General features: G+C 41.8%; 1 protein-coding gene across 21 annotated transcripts in view; it reads left to right on the forward strand.

The window, feature by feature from the left end:
* Positions 1 to 16561, forward strand: part of Pum1 (pumilio RNA binding family member 1) — a 118278-nt gene that overhangs the window by 29821 nt on the left and 71896 nt on the right. For all 21 annotated transcript variants that reach the window (XM_052177527.1, XM_052177517.1, XM_052177519.1 and 18 more), the window contains one exon: positions 9304 to 9372. In XM_052177527.1, the coding sequence (XP_052033487.1) occupies positions 9304 to 9372 (69 nt within the window). The remainder of the gene's footprint in view (positions 1 to 9303; positions 9373 to 16561) is intronic.

The raw sequence follows: 16561 nt of genomic DNA on the forward strand, positions 1-16561 counted from the left end.
TGCTCATAAAAAGCATTTTGCCATTACCTTGTCCCATTTTTTACATGGCTTACTCACCATTAGCCCAAATTTTCTATATTTCCTTTTGCCCATGCTTCCTTTCCTTAAAGTGTCCTTCACTGTCTCCTTCACTTTTCTCTTCACAGTATCCTTCACTGTACCTTTGACTGCACTCTTCACAGTACCCTTCACTGCACCCTTCACTGCACCCTTCACTGTACCCTTCACTGCACCCTTAACAGTACCATTTACAGTACCCTTCAGTGTACCCTTCACAGAACTCTTCACTGTACCCTTCACTGTACCCTTCAGTGCACCCTTCACAGTACCCGTCACAGTACCCTTCACAGTACCCGTCACAGTACCCTTCACAGTACCCTTCACAGTACCCTTCACAGTACCCTTCACAGTACCCTTCACTGTACCCTTCACTGTACCCTTCACTGTACCCTTCATAGTACCCTTCACTGTACCCTTCACTGTACCCTTCACAGTACCCTTCATAGTACCTTTCACAGTACCCTTCACTGCACCCTTAACAGTACCATTTACAGTACCCTTCACTGTACCCTTCACAGAACTCTTCACTGTACCCTTCACTGCACCCTTCACAGTACCCTTCACTGCACCCTTCACTCTTTCACTGTCTCCTTTACTGCATCCTCCACTGTACCCTTTACGGCACCCTTTACTGTACCCTTCACTCTTTCACTGTCTCCTTTACTGCATCCTCCACTGTACCCTTTACGGCACCCTTTACTGTATGCTTCACTGTACCCTTCACTATATCGTTTATTGTACTTGAGCTCCAAAGTTGAGGTACTATCTGACCAAGCCAGTCCACAGGGTTTTGAGGGGAGGGAGTGAGGACCAAAAAGACAACATTATAGTATGATTCTAAGAAGTGCTGAGGCACGTTTGCTTTTTTTCAGTCTGCATTTATATCATTCTAGGTACATGCAAAAATAGGGTCAGTCCTAGGTCAAAGACAAAGTAGTCAAGGACTAAACAAGACATAAACAAAGGTACCATAGTATTAAGGGACTTATCAAGATGATCTAGGTCTTGAACCTACTTCTTTGTCTTAGCCCAGTGTCAGTTTCTTGCCTGAGCCTACTTCTTTGCCCTACCCCAATGTTAAATTCTTGCCAATATTCTTAAAGGAGCACTGAGAGCTCTCTATACACCTGCCTGTCACTATCTCCTGAGTACTGTTATTTTTGTTTGTTTTTTGTTTTTGTTTTTTTGGTCTTTTTCAAGACAGCTTCTCTGTGTAGCCCTGGCTGTTCTGGAACTCACTTTGTGGACCAGGTTGGCCTCAAACTCAGAAATCTGCCTGCCTCTGCCTCCCAAGTGCTGGGATTAAAGATGTGCGCCACCACCGCCTGGCTGAGTACTGTTATTTTTAAGATATACATTACCACAAGTTTGGCCTTAGTTTTTATTTTTATTTTTTTCCCCAGATATGGTTTCTCTATTAGCTTTAGGTGACTTGGAACTCGATTTACAAACTAGGATGGTTTTGAATACAAAGATCTGTCTGTCTTTGCCTCCTGAGTTCTGGGATTAAAGGTGAGCCCCACTAGGTTCTGGAGCTGGCCTACTTGTGTAACTGAGCAAGGAGGGTTTAACTTTCCTTTGTTTTTTTTTTGCTTTGTTTCAAAAATGTTAGAAAATTTCATTCACAATGTTTCTTTGAGAACTGAGCAGTGAACAGTGTTGAAGATGTAATAAGTAAGCTCCAGCTGTTATAACATCTGTCATGATGGCGTTGAAGAGGGATCTGTCTCTCTGCTTCAAACAGTGCTTGACCCTGTCTCCATTCCTTATTAGGAACTAGAGCTATACAACTGGGTAGTTGTGGTTGCACGCCTTTAATCCCAGCACTTGGGAGGCAGAGTAGGTGGATCCTCTGAGTCCCAGGACAGTCAGGGGCTACAGAGTGAAATCCTGTTCTGGAAAAATAAAAACAAAACTAAACTAAAAAACAAAATCCACCAGAAACAACAACAAACAGCATCAGATTCCTTGGAACTAGATGTGGATGCTTGTGAGTTGCCCTGTAGTGCTTAGATGTGGGTGCTGGAACTGTACCAGGTCTCTGCAAGAACACTTACCTGTTGAGCCACATCTCCTGCCCTCTTCCTTATCAAAAGAGTCTTGCTGTGTTTTCAGTGTTGGTCTATATAGCTAGTGGATTGCATGAGAATAGCCCCCATTATATTTGTATTCCTAGTCTCCAGTTGGTGACCTGCTGGGAGCTGTGTCTTTGTTGGAGGAGGTGTGTTGCTGGGTGTGGGCTTTGAAGTTTCTGCCTGCCTGGGTAGGTCAGGATGTAGCCTTCAATTACTTCTCCGGTACTGTGCTGCTTCTGTGCTCCTGCTGCCATGATGATCATGGACAACCCTTCGAAGCTGTAAGGAAGCTCCCAACTAAATGATTTCCTTTGTAAAAAAAAATATAGGTGTCTCTTCACTGCCGATGACTGAGACATGTAGGTGATTGTTGCTACTTTGTGGGTTCTTCTCCCCCTGCCCTTTATCATGCCCTCCCTGTTTGATCCCTTAAAAGTAGACAGGGGAGAAACAAGGGTAAAGGCAAGAGAGGAATTAGGAAAGTGCTTGAATCTAATTTCTTTAATATCTTCTTTGAGCATAGCTACTAATTGCAACCAACTACCCTAAATGACCAACAACTATTTACCCCCACTTCTTGGGGCCCTCACAGTTATATAGCCTCTAAAAAGTTCCCAGAATTCCAAAGTCACACAATTGTAGAAATTATCTGCAGCTGGCAAAACCATGCTTCTGTTAGAGCGTGAGGCAAATCATAGTCAGCTGCTGTGGACAGTCCGAAGCAGCCCCACAGTTGGGATTAAGACACAAGCACACTCAATATTTCTGTGTTTTTGTTTTTTAAAGAAACTAAAATTTCAGAATTCTCACTACAAAAGACATCAAGTCAATGCCCATACTGACTAGAACTTGGGGTCCTTATCCCCCTTTTACATGATGCTCACATTTATGGGTATGTGCATGTGTGAGCAGGGGCTGACAGAAGCCACAGATGTTTAGCTCAACTGGAGCTGGATAAGCAGCTACAGGTGCTTATAAGCCTCCATTTGTGCTTGGAACTGAACTTACATCCTCTGGAAGAGAAGTCAGTGCTCTTAACCATTGAGCCATCTCTCTAGCCTCTACATTTGCTTTGGAGCTGGGAATGTGTATGCTACCATGAAGCTACCTGGGATCCAGCTACTCGGCTACCCAGGCTTCTAGCAAAACAGTTTTATGCTTTGTTTTATTAGTGTGTGTCTGTATGATGTATACGTGTTGAGTGTGGGCTCAGTAGGTCAGCGGACAGTATTCCAGAGTCAGTTCTCTCTTTCCACCTTAGCCTGGATCAGATCAGGTCCTCAGGCTTTTACTGATTGAGCTATTTTACTAGCCCCAGCTCTAGAAGTTGTGAGTTAACATTTGGGTATATTACTTAGATGTGGTGTCTGTTTGGGTGGCACTTTGTATTGTCCTACTTTTTATGTACGTGTGTGTCACTTTAAAAATGTAGACATGTTTTAGGGTGCTGGAGTAGTGGCTCAGAACATTAGTACTTGCTGCTCTCATAGAACTCCCATGTTCAGTTCCCAACAACCATGCAACAGTTCACAACTGTATAACTCCCGTTCCAAAGGAACTGACACCTTCTCCTGGCCTACACAAGCAGTAGGCCTGCACGTGCGCATGTACTGCACAGACGTCAAACACTCCTACCCTAAAAAAAGTAGACATTTTAAGTAGCTGTATCAAGTTCTTTAAATTCTGCTGTGGTGGCACACACACTGGGGAGGCAGAGGCAGGCAAATTCTCTGTGAGAGCCATGTCCAAGACAGCTACACAAAGAAGTCCTGTGTCGAAAAACAAAACTAGCCCCTCCCCCCATCCTTGAAATACATGTGGTATTTAATAACTGCTGTTTTTTTAGCTCTGTGCTGCTTTCCTCATAATATGAAATCTGAAATTTTTGTCAATAAATCTTGGCCCATATTCTTAGAATTTAAATACTTAGGCAATTTAGCAGGTCAAGTGACATGGATATTAATAAAATTCATAAAGCTTATTGTGGGATTCCTAGAAAAGTCACTAGAGTCTACTGGTTTCTTGTGAAGCAAGACAAGAGCCATTTGACAGCCTCTGCCTGTAGGGTACAGTTCCTGCTTTCTGGACATTTGCTTGATTGTTGCTATTTAGACTGCCTACTTTTTGAAGGTACAGATATCTATGTAAATGGTTAAGCTTTCAGTTCAGAGAGCACTCAGGGGAAGTGGGAACCATTCTCTTGGCATTGCCCTGTAATGTCCATCTCTAGCTGAAATTTGTCAACCCCTGGCCGTCCTCAAACTCACTTTGTAGACCAGACCTGCTTCTGCTCTGGATTAAAGGTGTCTGCCACCCCTGGATTTATGGAATTAGTTACTTAAGGGGGAGTTATTCTTGGGATCATTCTGGCTACAGGTGGGGGAAGCAAGAAGTTGCTCATTTTCATTTTTTTAAATTATTTTATTATCTTATGTGTCTGGGTATCTTACCTGCGTATGAGCCTGCACATAAATAAGCATTCAGGGGTCATTGAGGCCAGAAGTGGACAGTGGATCTCCTGGAACTAGAGCTGCCATGTGGGTACTGGGTCCTCTGGAAGAGCAGCAAGTACTCCTAACACTAAGCTATCTCTTAGGCCTGGAAGTTGCTCTTCTTGACAGGTGTTTAAGTTAATTGACTTTTTTCTAAGTATATTTATAACTGAACAAATTTGTTCTCAAAAGAAATTCCTAGTACAGGTTAGTGAGTACTGAGTAGTGACACCCTGTTTTGTCTGAGTTTTATCTCTTATGCAAGAGAGGACTGGATAAACTGTTGCACCTGGGGGATAATAATCCGAGGGCTGGAATGCTAGCAGAGCTTTAATTAGAATGTTCTCCAGTCCTGTCTTTCTAAGTGGTGCTGAGGATCGAACCCACACAGTACTAGAATTACTGTTGAGGGCCATTCATACCCTCAGCACAGGGCTTAACTGTGTGTATTTATTCTGTGGTTCCAGTGACTGCAAGTGTATTTAAAAGAAATTACAATTTATGAAACATTTATGAGTGTTTCATTAACTTTTAAAAAGAGTTCTGTTGAGTCCATCCTGTCGCATCTCTTTCCCAACCCCTTTCACTTCTGCTTTAGGCCAGCAAGAAGACAAGAGTGGGGAGAATCAATGTCCAGAACAATGGTCAAGGATTTTAGAGTACCTCCTTTGTCTGTCTGTCTGTCTGTCTGTCTTTTTCTTCTTGATATTTCGAGGCAGGGTTTCATTGTCCTGGCTGTGTTGGAACTCATTGTGTAGACCAGACTGACCTTAAACTTACAGATCACCTATCTCTTCCTCTAGAGGGCTGGGATCAAAAGTGTACACCACCTCCACATGCTTTTTCTTTTTATTTCAATGACAACTTAAAAAAAGAAGATTGTCATGGGTGGGGATAGAGCAGTGGTTCATTTGGGGCCCTAGGGTAGTGTCTGAATGGATACTTATTGTATTTGCTTAGATTTGAAAAGGGAAAATAATGGGTATACACTGAAATGCCATAGTTTAGAAATCAAGATATTCCAGTGTTGTGTTAATAGACTTCTGGGGAGACGCAATCCTCCCTCCTTCCCTCCCCACACAGGAAGCCTAGGACAGAGAGCAAAGTATGAATACCACCAAAGTCCATCTTGGTGAACCAGTGAGTTTTACTGGGGCTTCTTAACAGGAATAAGGATGGGTGAGGGTTACTGAAGGAACAGAAGTACCTTGGACAGCTGTATTATTGCCAAAGCTAGCATGGGTGATAGCTCACAAAAGTTGGGAACCTGGAGCTCGCTGGACACACTATATGTAAACAGTTCAGCAGGTTGGAAAGTGTCCTTTGCTGGTAGCTCTAGTCCCCTGTTGGCAGCTTTGCTGGTGTAGCCTCAAAAGTCATCTCAGCCTGGGTTGTCTGAGAGTGACTCAGCAATCTTTGCTGTTTACTCTTGGGGGCAAGGAAGCAGGTCAATTTCAGGGACTTGTAGAAACAAAGTGCACCACACCGCTGGGTGGCAAGAAACCCTGTCTTGAAAACTTTACACACACATTGTAAAATTTGGCCTTTTTATTTTATGATGTGCTCTCTTTTGCCTTCTACCTGTTATAATTTAATTTTGCAAGACCTTATGTGACAAAACATCAGATTAATGAGTTAAAATGTAGGGCAGCATCTATACTTCCCTGTTAGAAGAAAAGGTTGGTATTGGGCCTTTTGAAAGGAAGTCCTGGGCTCTGGAAGAGGAAAGGGAACTCACAGTATAAGGATGATGGTGTTCTGAGGTGGGGTGAAGATGCTTGTGCTCAGGTCAGGCTCCCCAGTCAGCTTCCTATGCTCTGATGAAGGGCTGTCTGGATTGCAGAGATGGCTGAACACTCCTTGAGGTTGCCAGCACCCATATGGCAGCTCACAGAACTCCAGGGACACAAGGCATGCATGTGGTATACATGCAGACAAACATTCATACACATAAGATACAAATAAATACTTAAAAAGGGTGGTGGTGGTGTTCTTAAACTTAAATACTTCTATGAAATACTTACTTAAATACTTAAAATGGGAGGAGGTAACTGTGGGACAGCAATGGGAAGCCCAGGTGAGAGAGTTAGGTAATCCTCACAAATGCCACAAAGAAAAGAGAACTGTTTTTTGTGGAAAGACAGAAGAGTTTATAGAAATTTAGTAGATTCAAAAGAGAATTACCAGACAAGAAATTAACATAACCTGCTAGTCTAAGATTTCTGAAGAAAAGATAGGCAGAGAGTACAATAACTTGGAAGAAAGTCCAGTCTTGGTGAGAAGGGTTGGCTACTGACTGTAAGTACAGCCAGCCTTTCCTCTTGATGGTGAGAAAGGCTTTGTTCCCTAGGTCACACATTTCTTAGATAGCCTACATTTTTATCCTCCATTTTGATTCTTTTGATAATTTTGTTTTTAAAGGAAGAATTTTAGATGGTAGTAACCATATCATATGGAACTCCTATAAAGACAGACAGCTTTCTGAATAGTTCATACACATCTTTGAGAATATTTCCCCTGTTTTTGTTTGTTTTTGCTTTGGTTAATTGTAGGTGAAATTTTTAAATGGAGTTTGTAGTATCTCAGCAAAGCAAGCTTTTGGAAATGAGACACTTTTTCAGCATAGGGCGCAGCACACAGTAGATCGGGAAAGGATAATATCAGTTTCCAGTATAGGTGACGTGGGTCACTTGGAAACAGGGAGGCCTGGAGGGAGTGATAAAGTAAAAGAAGGTGTAAAAGGAAGCCTGGGAGGGGCAGAATGCAGAAAGAGACATGAAGGTGAAAGGGTATGTTTCCTGTCTAATTCTCCTGGTTTCTTTGGGAAATATGAACAAGATTTCAAGTGTTCAGTAGGACTAAACCTGTATTTGTATTTTTTTTAAGTGTCCAAGAATTGTTTAGTGTTTTCTCATATAAGATAGATCACACTGTAAGATACAGACCGATGTGCTTTCCAAATTCTGCTATAGTTTTTTTTTAAGTTTATTTAAAAAGTTTTGAGTATGTTTGTTTGTTTGTTTGTTTGTATGTATGTATGTATGTATGTATGTATGTATGTATGTACTCTGTGTTTCTGGTGCCCATGGAAGTCAGGAGAGGGTGTCACATCCCTGAAACTTGGCGTTCTGGATGCCTTTGATTGAGCTTTGCCAAGTGAGCGCCTGGAGTCAGTCTAGGCCTTTATCCCAGTAGCAGGTGTCCTTAACCTAGGGCCAGCTCTGCAGGGCCTGTTACAGTGAACATTTGGTAAGCTCAGGCTGGCTTTGGATTTGTGATTTCTTGCCTCAGTCTTCTAAGTGCTGGGATTATTTAAGTGATACTTAGCTTGTTTACGTCTTTTTTTTTTTAAAGCAAATATTCCCAAGTTGTTATTGCTTAATACACACGGTTTATCTTCTGTAGATTTTAAAGTATGTGATAGAAAGCAATAGTGCTACTGTAGTTTTATATACACTATATTGACAATTAAGACAGTCTAACAAGTTTTTCTTCTTTCCCCTTGACTGAGTTTCTCTTTGTAGTCTGGCTTTCCCGGAACTCAGTCTGTAGACCAGGCTGGCAGCAAACTCACAGCTATCCCTGCCTCTGCCTTCTGACTGCTGGGATCAAAGGGGTGCAGCACTATGCCTAGGTTATTAAGTTGGCTTTAAGTTCTGTCTTTCTCCTGGCTCAGCCCTAGCTCAACCTTGAAATTTAGTTCCTAGAAATTGTCTACCAACTCTGGGAAGGTGATGGCTAATAGGACAGCAGGTTTATTGAGGCCCCTGCTTCAGGAGTCTTGTTTTTAGGTGTGCAGAAATGCCTTCTTTCAAAAATATCTTAGCAGAGACTAGCTTCAGAAAGCAGAGATGGATTGTTGGTCATATTTGAGAAGATAGCAGATGGCAAAGGCTATCTTTTGAAACTCACACTAAAACTTGCCATGTTTTCTGACCTGTAAGTGGCATGATGGAAATGGCTACTTTGAGTACACTGTCTCGTCTTACCCTCACTGTTAAAGTTATCTTATTTTGTAATTACTACCATATGTCTCTGTGTGTGCATGCACGTGTGAGTGTGAGAACAAGTCAGTTCTTTCCTTGTACCACGTGGGGAGTCCCTCAATCCAGTCATCTTAGCAGGTAATGCTGTTGGAGCTGATGAAATGGAAGTTTAAATAGATGTGCTTTAGTGAAATGTGAGGAAGGTTTCTTGTGTTATATGCTATTTCTTTTTTCCTTGTTTGATATTTGGGGACTTCTTGGGACTGCTTTTTATAGATAGATGTTGGGGTACTCTGTACAGTTTGCAGCTTGATCTCTTGGAGTTACCCAAGCATGTTGGTTTAAACTGGCCTCCCTCATACTTGACTGCTGAAAGAGAGCTATTACAGATCAGAGACTCCCCATTGAGCACCACTGTGCTGACCTCTGCTTATTAAAGCATGGGAATAGTAGCTAGCATTCTTGTCATGTGTATTTCATGCTTTGAAAATGAAGGTAGTAGGTAGGGTAACACAGGGATCATTTCTGAATCTTAATGGGTAAAGGTGAGTGACTGTTTAATCCCTTGAGGTTTGTTACTGTGCTTGTTGCTTTCTTAAAGTAAATATAGAAAAGACTTTATTTGTGCATAAAATGTATGTAGTATTCATAATGCTGACGTAAAACTTTCCCCTCTATTCTGAACACTAGGTACGCTCTATGGATGAATTAAATCATGATTTTCAAGCGCTTGCTCTGGAAGGGAGAGCTATGGGCGAGGTAAGTGAGCTGGTGTGGTTGAAAGTGGGTGTTCCTGGGGAAGCTTGGACTTGTCTTTCATCAGTTGTGTCTGAATCTAGTCGCTAGAAATCTGTGCTTGCTTTTCCTTGTTGCCATCCTCACAGTAGGAATAGGATCTTGGAGAATTGTGCCAAAACTCTACTGGTAGGGGGTGATTTAGTAATTTAGTCCAGTTATTAAACTGCAAAGCACCAAATATGAGCACTAACAATAAATATGCTAATAACTTAGCTGTAATATGAGGTGTGCAAACAATTTATAGTCATCAGGTATTCTTACCTTTACATTGGTTTTCAGTGACTAGCTGCTTTCACAGTTGGAAATGGAGTTTAGATGTGCTGTTATTCAGAGCATATCAGTGGCCTGTGTTTTTACACTAGTTCTCTTTGAAGGGTGTTACTCAGGGCTCCATTTTGAATGTGGCTGAGAGATCTGTTGAGCAGAGCAAATCCAGAAACAAGAACTTTGGTTTCTTTTTAGCATTTATTTATTTATTTTCTCATTATATTGAGTTGCCATTGTTTAGAAGGAGAGTGTAACTAAAGTACAGCCAACCTCTGAAGGCTCTGCTTGTTGCCAGGAGTCATATACTGATGACAAATACAGTAGACTGTTCAAATGTATTGCTGAAGACTGCAGAGGTTCATTAAGAGGCCATTTACTTCTGACTGCCTTTCTGGACAGTGACCCTAGGATTGTCTGTTTTCTTCTGTACTTAGAAAGCTTTCCTATTTACTTCAATGTTTTGAAGGCGGGAGGATGACTCTACTTCAGACTTTTCTTGTGTTCCAGCCATTAGATAACATTTGTTTAACAGCATTAGTGAATGCTGTTTGGTCCTGGCATTGTGCTGGGTTTGGAAGATCAAGAAATAATGTGGTCCTTTGTCCTGAGAGTCTTGCTCATTTTGTTGGAAGATTTTGCTTTGAAGGTTTCTGAATTTTCTTGAGTTCAGAGAGGCTAGTGTCTGCCATCTTGGGTTCTGAATTTTAGGAAATGATTTGACAAGTGTCTTTGTGTTAACTCTGCCTGCGTATTATTATTGGAGCAGCATGTGCTAATAAACCTTGCATGTTATTGGGTAAAGGACTTTGTTACTTAATTTCTGGAGTAAGGCTTGAAGAGAAAATTAACATTTATGTTACCCATTAAGTATGGAAGATAAACTATACCTATGATTCTAACCTATTCTTTGTTTAAAGTCCAAATTCTAGAGCTGAGTATATTAGCTCACACCTTTAATTCCAGGACTGGGAGACTGGGACAGAAGGAGCTTGGGTTCAAGGTCAGCCTGGATATCATAGTTGAGTGTATTAGTTTTCTGTTGTGACAAAATGAACTAGGGTAATTTAAAGTTTATTTGAGCTTCTGGTTCCAGAGGGAGAGGCATGGCCACAGCTCTGAATAGCAGGAAGCTGACAGATCACACCTTTTATCTCAGCCTGGAAACATACAGGGAAGTTGGGGAGGAGGCTGTAACTTCTCAGAGCCGCCTCAGGGACGTACTTCCTCCAGTCTCAGCAGTATTACTAGTTGTGTTACTAGTTGGAGACCCTAGGGTTCATTTATGTTTGAGCCTGTTAGGCACATTGTTTTATTTAAACTACCAGTACACCAAACAAAACACTCATAAAGCAACCACCATTTGTTAACTAATTTTTTAGGCAGATATTAACTACTTTTTAAATATTAACTTATTAGCACCCACTGAGGACTCAGTTTTATTGTCCAGACGAGGAAAGCTCTTACTCCCTCTTCAAGCTCAGATGACTCAGTTAACTCTCCAGAGTACAAATAGGGAGGTGAAATCTAGAGTGAGGAAAATAAGAAGGGCCTGGAGAGCACCTCAGTATCATGAGGAGGTTCCCGGCTGAGAAGCGACTCTGGTCAGATGAGGACTTGGTTACGTGAAGATTGGGAGGATTTCCCTCTTAATGCAGGTTACAGTCGTAGTACACAAAAGCAGAGCAGTATGCTTTTGTAATAAAACTTGAGCTTCTAATTACTTGATTTTTCTTCCCATCTAGCAATAAAAGATACTCTCTTGAAGGGAGTACTATAGTATTTACTACTGCAAACTTTACTACTACAAGCTTTAATCTCAAGTGGATTGCATGGACTTTTAAATTGATGAGGGGGCGTGTTAAGAGATGTGGGGAGGGGAGATACGGGGATACGAACATCTTTTCCTTGAAAAAAACTGATTTCTATTAGTGTTAGGGCTGCTTCACTCTGTCCAAAGCCTTTGCCATCACTCTTGGCACAGAAAGATTCCAGTATATTTTTAGTAGAAATTTTTCTAAGAAGTTTTTTGTTGTTGTTTTTTCCCCAGTCAGGGTTTCTCTGTTTATATATTTTTTTATTTATTATATGTAAGTACACTGTAGCTGTCTTCAGACCCCAGAAGAGGGCGTCAGATCTCCTTACAGATGGTTGTGAGCCACCATGTGGGTGCTGGGATTTGAACTGTCGGTGCTCTTACCCACTGAGCGATCTCTCTAGCCCCAGGGGTTCTCTGTTAATAGCCCTGGCTGTCTTGGAACTCTGTTAGTACACCAGGCTGTCCTCAAACTCACAGATCCACCTACCTCTGCCTCCCAAGAGCTGGGATCAAAGGTCTGCGCCACCACTTCCTGAAGGAAGTTATTACTTAAAACACCACACTTAGATGTTTGCTGATTGTCTGAAGTGCAGCTGTTTTTGTTTGAAAAATTTTATTTTAAAAATTTAGTTACTTTTACTATGTGCCTATGGATGTTTTGCCTGAGTGTGTGTGTGTGTGTGTGTCTGCCTGCCTGCACTACAGAACTGCCTGGAGGAGGGTGTCAGATACTCTTGAACTGGAGTTATTATAGTGGGTTATGGGGATTCCACATGGGTGCTGGGATTTGAAGCTGTATCCTTTGGAAGAGCAGCTAGTGCTCTTACTGAGTCAGCCCCTCAAATATAGCTGTTTTTAGCTGAAGGGGTAGGTCCCATTTTTCCTTCTGCAGAGTGTGAAATAAAGTAGCTCCCAAGCATTTTACTGGCTCCTTAATTCTACTTAAGAGTCCTCAGAAGTTTAAAGACACTTAGCCGGGCAGCTTATTGTTGGTATGGATTCAAGAGAGTATTTTTATAATCATAGTAACTGTTATGTGCTCCTGTGGTCACCCAGACCAAATATATCTGGCCGTAGCAAAATGGAGGAGGAATTCTTATTTATTTATATTTTTATTTTATGTGTAAGGGTGTTTTGCCTTCATATATGTCTCTCTAGTCCAGAATTCTTTTAGCTGTTTCAGAGTTTGGAAACATACAACAGAGGGGCTTCTTTATGGCAGACAAACTTGATCAATGAAAGTAGCGTACTGAAGGAGGCCATGGTGACTCCAGGAACACACCTTCAGGAACTCTTACCTGGGCCTGCCTCTGCCTTTTCCCCCTCCCCAAATGCTGTCCTTTCATTCATGATACCAGTCTCTGGAGGCCCCTCATGCGCTCAGAATGCCCTCTATTTGGTCCTTAGTCTACTCTGCATCCAGCCAGCTTGACACTCAGCTCATCTGTCCGTTGCTGTTCTTAAACTTCCTGCCTTGGTTTCCCTATGGTTTCTGCTTTCTGGGTAGAAGGGTAGTTGGGACATAACTGCCTAGATATTTGTGAAAAATAAAGAAACTGTGAGAATCATTGGTAAAAAGATCCCTTAATCTTTCTTCTTTTTTTGTGGTCTTAACATTTTATTTACTTTTGGATAGGTCTTTTTTGTGGGGAGGATTTGGGGGGGAACCAGTTCTCTGTGTAGCCCTATCTGCCTTGGAACTCACTCTGTAGACCAGTTGGCCTCAAGATAAGAGACCCGCCTGCTGCTATCTCCTGAGTGCTTTAAGGCCTGTGCTCCCTCTAGGAGGCCTGAGATAGTCTGATTCTTCTGGAACTAAGTTTTCCAGGCTGACTTAAAATGGTCCTGTTCTCTTACCTCAGCTAACCAAGGGTTGGGTTTACAAGCATGAGCTAGCTGAAGTTTTCTAATCTGTAGAACAAGTGACTATTTTTCTTTTTTAGGATATTGGTGATGGAAATATAGGGTCTTAGGTAGCTCAGGCTGGTCTCACATATGTAGGTGACCCTGAACTCATTCTCCTGCCTGTACTTCTAAACGCTACTGTTCGAGGCATTGACAGTCACACTGAGCTCAGATTCTATAATGTTTTATATCTCTAGAATGGTTTACTAATGTAGGCTCCATCTCATTTATGGATTAAACAATGCATTTAGGTAGCTCTTCATCCTTCAGAAAACATTGCTCTTGGTGATAGGTTTTAAATATGATTGAGAAAGGGCTGGAATGATGATGGTTCATTGGTTAAGAGCACTGGTTGCTTTTCCAGAGACACAGGTTCAGTTCCCAGCACTCTCATGGCAGCTCACAGCAATCTATAACTCAGTTCTAGGGCATCTGACACCCTCACATGGAATACGTGCAAGCAGAAATGTCAAAGCACATAAAATTAAATGTGTGCCATAATTGCAGATACCAGAAATTAGAAAGGATTAATAATATCTTTGAATGTGAGATAGCAGATATGGGGAGCAGGGTCTCACTATATAGTCCTGTATGTCCTCTGCATACTGAGTGCTGGGATTAAAAGCAGGTACCACCACATAGACTAAGAAGAGGGCATGATTTGATAGTGATCCAGGAAACTGCTTACTCAGAGAAAGTAAAACTTGGTCTGTTAGAACCAGCACAGAGCCCAGGGCTCTTAGGCAGTGCTTCTATCTAAGCGTAACATTTATCTGTGGACTTTGCTTCTTTCAATCTCTAAGAGGTGTTGAGTAAGAGTTTAGTTTCTAGGACTCACCCATGTCAGAGATTGCTGGAGTTTGACCTTATAGAAAAAAGAATGATTAGCCTTATTTGAGGAGAGAGGAAAACAGAAATATGCCAAAGGACATTTAAGAGTGATTTGTTATTCTAGAGCTTCTCATTGGACATCCCTCCACCCTGCTCCCCCATGCCCAAGCACACCCTAAAGTAGGGTTTTTTGTATTCTAGGCTGGCTTCAACAAATTGTGACCTTGAATAGCCTAAAAAGTTCTTAATGATGTGTACCATAGAGGCGGGCTGTTAGTGTTTTGGGTTTTTTTTGACGCATAGTCGTATACTTGATTCAAGAGTAAACCAACTAAACATTTACAATAGTAAATGGTAGCCTCCAATACCATATTTATAATGATACCATCAATAGCATTATCCATGACTCTTTTGTTTTGCTTTGTTGTTTGAAATAAGTCTTCACTATGTAGTGTAGGCTGACCTTGAACTTGTGCTTTCTGTTTTTTTCTTGGAAAATGCTGTTTATAGGTATGTGTACTGTGTCTGACTTGTACCCCCAGATCCACCTTTCCTTTACCTGACTTGTGTAACCACATGCCCTCCCCCAGGTCCCCCCACCTTTTTAAAAGATGAGAAAAGGAAGACCAGCTAAGATTGTGTCAATACTGCATCGACTCATTCCATTTTATTGGGTACAGAAAAATAAATATGTTGAACAAATACATTTTATTTTGGCTCTTCTTACCACTTCATAGACCTGATTTTCATGATGGTCCGTCCTGCGATGTTAGGATGCTTTTTTAAAGCAGATAAAGCAGCAGAGACTGATGTGATCATTCATGTTCCTGCTGTTCAAACCCAGATACATCACTTTCAGTCCTTTATGTGGAGTCTTATTCTTTCAGATTGTAGCTTGTAGTTTCTGCTCCTCTATGCAGCTCTTCTGCTTTCTCACCTGCTAGAAGTTCTAGAGTTCAGCGTTCAGGGGAGTCCCCCGTCTTAGGCCCCACACTTGTCATCTACAACTCCAGTTGTGTTCAGTAAACAGCTGCAGCACTTAGATGCCTTCTTGCCCCTAGAGTTGTGAAGATGTGATGAAGAGGATGAATGACAACAAAATTCAAAGTCTCTGCCACTTTTGCAGATAGTTAGGGCAGAAGTGCTTCAGCACAGGCACCTAGTGATGGGCATTGCTGCTGCCCTGCAAGCTGAGTCTGATGTGGAGGTGCTCTGTTCCTGAGCCAGAGTCCTGCTGTGGAGCCCTGATTGGCCCCACAGCTGCATCCATATTGCCTCTGCTTCATTAGTACTGGGGGACTGTACTTACATTTCTCAACATGCCGCCAGGGCATTTGTTATCAGGTTCTTTTTTTTTTCTTTCTTCTGAGACAGGGTTTCTCTGTGTAGCCCTGGTTGTCCTGGGCTGGCACTCTGTAGACCAGGCTGGCCTTGAACTCAGAAATTCACCTGCCTCTGCCTCCCAAGTGCTGGGATTAAAGGCGTGCGCCACCAGTGCCCGGCTTGTTATCAGGTTCTTGTAGAGCTAGATTAAGAGGCTGCTTTTTTGTATCATCTATGTATCACCTATTCTATGTATGAAGGTAGACATAATGGTATTATGTCTACTTACTTGTACTCTGTTGCTTGCTCAGGTGTGCATTGAACTATGATGTGTGTAATTGTTTCTTTGTTGTTTGCTTTCTTTTTCTTACTTAATTTTGAGACAGGTCTCATTGTGTAGTCCTGGCTGGTCTGGACCTCAGGGATCTTCTTGCCTTTGCCTTCCAAGTTGCTGGGATTAAGGGCGTCTGCTACCACGCCCAGAAAGTCTTTTCTTGTTTACAGTAAGTTTGCTGTGAGGAACCAGAGAACATCAAACTTCATTGATTTTTTTTTTTTTTTTTTTAAATTTGGTTCTCATAGCACATAGAGACACAGAGAAAGTCTTTTCTGTTGCTATTCCCTGTATAAATAGCAGCCACATTTTTGAGCTAGTCATTTTTGATGATGTAGGAAAAAGGCGCTCCCTCTAGCACAGAGACCCCCTGTTGCTCACGTGTAAACGATGAGAAGTGCTAGAGGCCTCCTGGCAGTGTGAATGGCTTGAGGATGGCTTGAATGTCATATTCTTCACCTCTTAGTTATTAGCTTGTAGTTTCAGGATCTAGTGTTGGTTGTAGAATGTTCAAAACTGTCTATTATTGAACTTAATAATACCTGTCCCAGGCAGGTCTTTGTATACTAGGGTCTCAAGAAAGATTGTGTTGTTTTTGATACTGGCCCATTTAAACAAGAATATGATTGGAACACATATCATTTATGCATCAAAAAAGATGCAGCTTCATCCTT

Source organism: Apodemus sylvaticus, chromosome 3 (assembly GCF_947179515.1).
Source record: "Apodemus sylvaticus chromosome 3, mApoSyl1.1, whole genome shotgun sequence".
In the NCBI taxonomy this organism is placed as follows: Eukaryota; Metazoa; Chordata; class Mammalia; order Rodentia; family Muridae; genus Apodemus; species Apodemus sylvaticus.